The sequence below is a fragment of the Mobula hypostoma genome, chromosome Y (genome assembly GCF_963921235.1).
Source record: "Mobula hypostoma chromosome Y, sMobHyp1.1, whole genome shotgun sequence".
Taxonomy (NCBI): Eukaryota; Metazoa; Chordata; class Chondrichthyes; order Myliobatiformes; family Myliobatidae; genus Mobula; species Mobula hypostoma.
Genome location: NC_086130.1, coordinates 3427543 through 3435379, shown reverse-complemented (window position 1 = coordinate 3435379; position 7837 = coordinate 3427543). Strand labels below are relative to the sequence as shown.

The 7837-nt window shown below is 42.0% G+C and overlaps 1 protein-coding gene across 1 annotated transcript; it reads right to left on the bottom strand.

Moving 5' to 3' along the window:
* Positions 1–1287: 1287 nt before the first annotated feature.
* LOC134341084 (ATP synthase F(0) complex subunit C1, mitochondrial-like) lies at positions 1288–7598 on the bottom strand. Its single transcript, XM_063038835.1, has 4 exons — positions 7557–7598; positions 6538–6615; positions 4642–4832; positions 1288–1426 (listed from the first exon to the last, which is right to left on the bottom strand). Exons 1-4 carry the CDS (start codon positions 7596–7598, stop codon positions 1312–1314), a joined length of 426 nt encoding a protein of 141 aa, XP_062894905.1. The 3' UTR covers positions 1288–1311.
* Positions 7599–7837: the final 239 nt, after the last annotated feature.

The window sequence follows — 7837 nt, the reverse complement described above, 5'->3', positions numbered from 1 at the left end:
TTATTAGCTTCTTTACTTCCTATGCTCTTTCCCTATTTAATTACACTTACTTTCTTTATTGTATTTTCTTCTCTTTTCAGATTAAAAATTTTGGTATCAGCCCTATCTTTTGAACATGTTGCACCTTAACAAGTATAGAGTAGAAAGAAATCCAAGCACACTGTCTGTAATAGATCATTGAACATCACAACAGTACAGGCTATTCAGCCATCAGGCCCCTGCACTAATGTGGATAGCTTTAATCATAGCTCTCAACTGATTCCACAGAAATGCAAGATAAATTAATAGAGGTGTACAAGATGAGGCGTAAGTGGATAACCAGAGACCTTCTTCCTAAGACAAAAATGGCTCATACAAGACACAGATTTAAGTGAAGGGCAGGTTAAAGATATATTACTACCAAAGGAGGTGTAAGGCATTCCTTCTCCCCACTGGCTTGCAGGTCCCCTGTGCGCTAAGTGTAGCTCCTACATAGCCCCATCAATCAGGGTCATGTGAAGCCGTGGGAGCAGCTGGTGTTTATCAGATCCTGGTTAGGCGACCACTGACACCAAGGCAGACAATCTCTGAACAGAGTTGTTAATGGCTGGAGTCACCTGTCTTTTAAAGAAACTCCCAGAAGAAAGCAATGACAAATTATTTCTGTAGAAAAATTTGCCAAGAACAATGATAGTCATGGAAAGACCATGAATGCCCACATCTCAATACACAGAACATGATAATGATGATAATTTTAAGCTGATTGGAGGAAAGTATAATGGAGATGCTTGTTTTCTTTAGAGTGATGGATATGTGGAACACTCTGCTAAGATGTTGGTAATGGCAGATACTTTACACTTAAGAATCTCTTAAAACAGGCACATACATGATATAAAAATGTAGGGCTATGTAGAAGTAAAGGGTTAGATTAATTTTACAGCAGGTTAAAAGGTTAGCACCTCACAGGCTTAAGAATCAGTACTGCTCTATTAAATCGGAGCACCCTGATGAATACCACATGGTTGCAGGGAGAACACAACAAACTCTTTACGCAGTGGCAGGACTTGAACTATGGCCTTGCAGCTGGTGGGGTAAAGTGTTGTGCTTACTGTATGCATTGTTTCTAGACCAGAAACCTTCATTGACTGCATACTTCTCAGAAGATTGTTTAACCATTTTATTCAGACATTAGTCCTGTTGTATTAAATCAAAGCGTTGTCAAACAATTGACTGGACAAAACGATACCCCATTTGAATACTCGGTGGCAGAAGCCATCTATCCATTACTCTAATTTACTCTTCCCCCAGCCATCTTCCAGATCTCACAGGAATTTACATGGCAAACAGGATGAGGAAGGCAACCATCAAACAGAAGAGCCCCATGGCCTCAGAGAGGGCAAAGCCCAGGATGGCGTAGGAGAAAAGCTGCTGTTTCAGGGAAGGGTTCCTGCAGAGGAAAAAAAGACGTAAAAAACTTTTAAACGCAAGAAATTCTACAGACACTGGAAATCTTCACAACATACAAAATGCTGGAGGAACTAGGCTGGTCAGTTATCACCAAAGGAGGGGAAATAGTCTGCGTTTCAGGTTAAAACCTTTCATCAAGATTGGAAATCAAAAATAGTTGCTTTCTCCAGGCAGTAAGGCTGATCAACACCTCCACCCATTAATCCATTCCACCAGACACCCAACCAATACTACTTCACCAATTCCTGTCAGAGTCACCCTATGTACAGACACTCCTGTGGCGACCGTCACTTTATGGACATACAATCAATCAATGTATATAAGCTATATCACAAATTTATATTTATTGTGTTCCTTATCTTATTCTGTTGTTTGTACTGCACTGAATCAAGAGTAGCAATTATTTTGTTTTCTTTTACACTTGTGTACTAGAAATGATATTAAACCAGGGGTTCCCAACCTGGGGTTCACACCTTGTCCAAAAGGGTATTGGTCCATGGAATAAAAAAGGTAGGAAACCCTGTATTAAACAATCTTGAAAAGAAGGGGAAGAAGCCAGAATAAGGCAGGGGAGGGGAAGAAATACAAGCTGGCAGGGAAGACACTGCCTGAAACTTATGCCATCTACAACATTCAATGCACCAACTCCCCCAACCTACACTCAACGGAGTTAAAATGGGCCAACTTGACATTTGGTGCCTGGGGGTGGAGAGGGGAGATACTGTCCATGGCTCCCAGAAGTTGAAGGTATTCAGTTCACAAAGAACTATACAAAATAACTTCACTTTTTACCATGATGAAGCAGGATGGGTGTAGAAGAGCAATAAGCTATATTCTGCCTAGGTAGCGTTCAACCAGATGGCATTATTTCTCCTCCCAGTAAAAATATCCCTCCTCTCCCCTCAATTCCCACTTTGACTTCTTACCTCTTCTCCTCACCTGCCTATCACCTTCTCCTGGCTCCCATACCTTACCTTTCTCCAATCAGATCCCCTCAGATTCCTTTCTCTCAAGTCCTTTAACTTTCCCGTCCACCTGGCTTCACCTATCACCTTCCAGCTATCTTTCTTCTCCTTCCACCTTTTTATTCTGACATCTTCTTTCCTTCCCAGTCTTGATGAAGGGCCTTGGCCCACAATTTCAGTTGTTTATTCTAATGACCAGAAGCCTCATGGGTAACTGGCAGTAATGAGATTAACTACAGCATAGTACAAGCCCTTTGTTGCATGATCTTGTACTGACCATTTAACCTACTGAGAATAATCGAAACCCCTCCCCTAAATAGTCCTCCATTGTCCTATAATTCAACTGCCTTTACCACTACCCCCCGCTAGACATTCCAAGCACTCACAACACTGTGTTTAAAAAAAACGATCTCAAACACCCCTTCCTATAAGACCATAAGATATAGGAACAGAATTACATTTGGGCCATTGAGTCTGCTCCACCATTTTCCTCTCAGCATCAATGTCCTGCCTCCTCCCCATAACCCTTCACGTCCTGACTAATAAAAAATCTTTCAACCTCTGACTTAAATGTATCCAATGACTCAGCTTCCACAACTGCCCGTGGCAATGAATTCCAGATACACCACCCTTTGGCTAAAGATATCCCTCCTCTTCTCCACTGCAAATGGACATCCATCCATGCTGAGGCTGTGCCTAGACTCCCTTCCCATGGGAAACAAGATCACCACATCCACTCTATCGAGGCCTTCAATATTCAATAGGTATTAATGAGCTCCCCACCAAAACTTTACTTCAATTACCTGAAAAATGTGCCCCCTCATATTAACCATGGCTGCCCTGGGGAAAAATGTCTGCCTCTCCACTCTATCTATGCTTATTACCATGCAAACAGCATTCTTCTAGGGTGCATCACAGTCTGCTAGAAAGGCAAGTCAAAACTCCCGTTTGACTGCAAAAGACCTTCAGGAAGTTTTAGCAGACTCTGGAGTGGTGGTGCAATGTTCTACTGTGCAGCAACACCTGCACAAATATGACCTTCATGGAAGAGTCATCAGAAGAAAACCTTTCCTGCATCCTCACCGCAAAATTCAGCGTCAGAAGTTTGCAAAGGAACATCTAAACAAGCCTGATGCATTTTGGAAACAAGTCCTACGGACGGTGAAGATAAAATAGAACTTTTTGGCTACAATGAGCAAAGGTATGTTTGGAGAAAAAAGGGTGCAGAATTTCATGAAAAGAACACCTCTCCAACTGTTAAGCATGGGGGTGGGTTGATCATGCTTTGGGCTTGTGTTGCAGCCAGTGGCACGGGGAACATTTCACTGGTAGAGGGAAGAATGAATTCAATTAAATACCAGCACATTCTGGAAGAAAACATCACACTGTCTGTAAAAAGCTGAAGGTGAAAAGAGGATGGCTTCTACAACAGGATAATGATCATAAACACACCTCAAAATCCACAATGGACTACCTCAAGAGGCACAAGCTGAAGGTTTTGTCATGGCCCTCACAGTCTCACGACCTAAACATTATCAAAAATCTGTGGATAGACCTCAAAAGAGCAGTGCATGCAAGACGACCCAAGAATCTTACAGAACTAGAAGCCTTTTGCAAGGAAGAATGGGCAAAAATCTCCCAAACAAGAATTGAAAGACTCTTAGCTGGCAACAGAAAGGGGTGTTACCAAGTACTGACCATGCAGAGTGCCCAAACTTTTGCTTCAGGCCCTTTTCCTTTTTGGTTATTTTGAAACAGTAAAAGATGGAAATAAAAAAGTAATCTTGCTTAAAATATTAAAGGAATGTGTCATCTTTAACTTTATGCCTTTTGGAAATCAGGTCATCTTTTACTCACTTATTCACAGTAACAGAAATTTTGAGCAGGGATGCCCAAACTTTTGCATGTCACTGTATATCGTTTATTTATAGGTTCAGTAGTTCTTTATCCTTTCAAGATCATTTGTTTTTGTTGGTTTCCTAATAAAGGATAAAACATTACTTTCTACAGCTTAGAACTTGGTTATTGTGGAGAATATGTCCTACAGTGTTAAACCTCTGTACTTTGCATCTAAGTGATTTTGGCGTTTTCAACTGCTACAGAAACTTTGAGGCATCCATGAGCGTGGACCCCTGGTTCCCTTGGTTCCTTCACACTTCTAATAATTATATATGGGGAACAGTCTGTGTGTAAAATGAGAAGAAGAGATTAGCATATGAAGGATGCTCACCTGGCATATCCAATAATCAAGCTGCCAAATACAGTCCCAATGCCAGCACCAGAGCCGGCCACTCCCACAGTGGCAGCACCAGCACCAATAAACTTAGCAGCGGTGTCGATGTCCCTAGAGGTGACACTGGTCTGGAGGTCCCGCTGTATAACCGGCATCAGTATACTCCCTGGTGTGGGGAGGAGCTGTACCTAAAGAGGTGCCAGAAAATATTAACAGTCAGTGCGTCAAAATGTAAAATCTGTCCTCTTGGACTACATTCTTTGCAGCTTATCCAATTCTACCACTTGAAGCAAGTCACAGCTGAGTGGCCAAATGACTTCTCAAGATTTTCCTGCCCGAAGAGGAAGGACTAATAAACATTACCTTGATTTGTCACATGTATATTGAAACATAGAGTGAAATACAGCATTAGCACCAATGACCACAGTTTGAAGTCTGAAAATCACATTCTATAAAAATGAAGAGCTATGTAGCAAAGAAGGGTTAGAATGATTTGAGTAGGTTAAAAGGTCAGTACAACATTGTGGGACATAAGGTCTGTACTGTGTTGAAATGTTATATGTACTAAAGGTAGCCAGTAAGAACCACCACACTTCCATATATCTTTTGGGAGAAAATGGCACAACCAGAAGAGATGCACAGAATCATGGGAAGAACGTACAAACTCCTTACAGACTTACAGAATTGAACTCCGATTGCTGGTGCTGTAAAGCATCACAATAACAGAAACTGTGCTGCCCCTGGGAAAAATAGTCTTCAGCACCTAAGGACAACAGCCTAATCAAAAACAACTCTAAGGATCAGGTTCTAAATAATATGCATGAATAGAGGTGTGAGGTCACTCTAGACTGTGGCTGTTAGGAACAGTGGATTGTTCATGCATCATCATCATCTGCTGTGTCATTTGATGTAGGCAGTCATGGCCCTCCATCATTCTCTAACCATGATTATGATTGTTCCTGACTAATTTTTCTGCAAACGTGGTTTGCCAGTGCCTTCTTCTGGACAGTGTCTTTACAAGACGGTGACCCCAGCCATTATCAATACTCGTCAGAGATTGCCTGCCTGGTGTCAGTGGTCGCATAACCAGGAGTTCACTTTACATCTCCTTTGGTAGAGACTTATCTACGCTCTACCACTCACTGATTGATTGTAGCATAGGTTAACAGTACATCATGTAACCTTTTCCCTAGTGCAAATTTTTTAACTTTGAATAGAGAATGAATTGGAAGTGGAGATTAATGGAGCAAGAGCCCTTCAATTCCCTTGTGTCTACTTCTCTATTTTGATGGATTATACCTCATTTCCCTCCCATATCATGTACCTGTTAACACTTGGAGCCCATTTAAAGTGAAAGGCACCAATCGTCAAAGCCTCAGTACTCTGAGAAAACACCTTGGCCAAGTTCTGCGCCAGTGAATACTACCACTGAGGTTGTAACACCAGTGTTAAGTTCAGTGGAAAACAGAATCTGCACCAGACACAACACAGGAGCAGATTTTTAGCCTTTCAGTTTCCAAAGTACTCCAGGTATGTTTCTCAGACAGTGATCTAAGATTTACACCAGTACTGAAAAATCTTAACCCCACAGTTTAGCTGCAAAGGTGTGATCTGCAGTGCATCGGGCAAAGGCCACTGTCTTTTAGTGACAATAGGCAACATGATGGCACAGTGGTTAGCACGATGCATTGCAGGCGGCCCCCAGCATATATCTGCACTGTGTTGATTGGTATTTGGCACAAACAATGCATTTCATTGTATGTTTCAATGTACATGCAACAAATAAAATTAAACTTCCTTAATTTTCTTTATGGGGCAATGAGCAGGCTCTGCAGCTCAACAATTCCATTTATGGAGTCAAAACCAAGAAGTTTTCAGAAAGTGCACACTTACTTGTTCATTTCGGGGCTCTGGTCTGCTTAAGACAGAGATCGACACAGGCCTAAAGAATGTCCCTGAAATGCTGCGAATCTACAAAGGAAATCAAGTGGTTTAATAATGATGTCAAATAGCCTCCACCCTACTCCAGATCCATCAAAGGGCCACACCCACATCAAAACAGTATAATCATTAACTGGAGCAGTACACAGTCTGTTGAGGAACTTAGGTCAGGAAACTTCTATGGAGGGAAATGAACAGCTGACATTTCAGGCTGAGACCCTTCATCAGGAGTGGAAGGGAAGGGGGCAGAAGCCAGAATAATGAGTTGGAGGAAGGAGGGGAAGGAGTATAATCTGGAAGGTGCTAGGGAAAATAAATGGAAAAGATGAAGGACAGCAGAGAAGAGAGGTCAGTGGACCATGGAAGAAAGGGAAAGAGGAGCAGTGCCAGAGGGAGGTAGTGGCAGGGTAAGAAAGGGTGACAGGGTATCCGGAATGAGAAATGGAAAAAGAGAAAAGAGAGGAGGAGAAATGATCATGTTTGAGAAATTGATATTCATACCATCATTTCACCAGGTGCCACAGACAATCCTTCTCCAGACATTCCCAATGACCAATGGTCCTGTCAAGGCTCAACTACCATTTGCCTTGAATGCTACCTCTTGGCATAATCACCCACAACCTACTCCAACTGCTCATGTTCCATGTACAGCAGCCTCCAGGAGATAGCCACACTAGATCCTGAACAACTGAAACTCCAGCCATATTTCTCCAAAGCTACATGCACACTTTCCAAACCATTGCTAAGTGTTTTACTAACTGCTATCAAGCTACTCTGTTTTCAGAGCAATATAAGCAGTGGAGGTTCATGAAAATTATCCGAAAAATGCAAAAGGGTTAACAAATGAGGAACGTTTCATGGCTCTGGGCCTGTAATTACTCAGAGGGGGTGACAGGAGGGATGATGTGCTGGAGGTAGGCATCTCAATGAAAACCAGAGTGAAGTGTAGAGAAATGCATTAAAACACTCACCACAGCAGGACAGGAGACAAACTTTGCACATGCGTACATCATGGTTAAACCTTAAAAGGAAGATAAAGCAAGTTACACCGCTTTCAGAACACTTCAACAACTCAGCAAACAATAGTCATAGAAAAATACATCACAGAAACAAATTGGCTGGGCCATATAGACTGTGCTGAATCATTTAAACTTCTTACCCTTCTCATCCATGTCTATACAAACTTCTCTTAAATCGAACTTGCAAGCACCACTTCTGCTCGTCCCACACTCTCAAGAGCATAGCCCAAAAA

What these genes read in the sequence shown, in the direction of transcription:
- LOC134341084 (XM_063038835.1), bottom strand. Translation starts at nt 7,598, where the DNA reads ATGATGTACGCATGTGCAAAGTTTGTCTCCTGTCCTGCTGTG. An exon ending in TTGTCTCCTGTCCTGCTGTG is followed by an intron (nt 6,616 to 7,556) that starts GTGAGTGTTTTA and finishes TTTCCTTTGTAG; the next exon opens with ATTCGCAGCATTTCAGGGAC. An exon ending in TTGATTATTGGATATGCCAG is followed by an intron (nt 1,427 to 4,641) that starts GTGAGCATCCTT and finishes TTTCCTCTGCAG; the next exon opens with GAACCCTTCCCTGAAACAGC.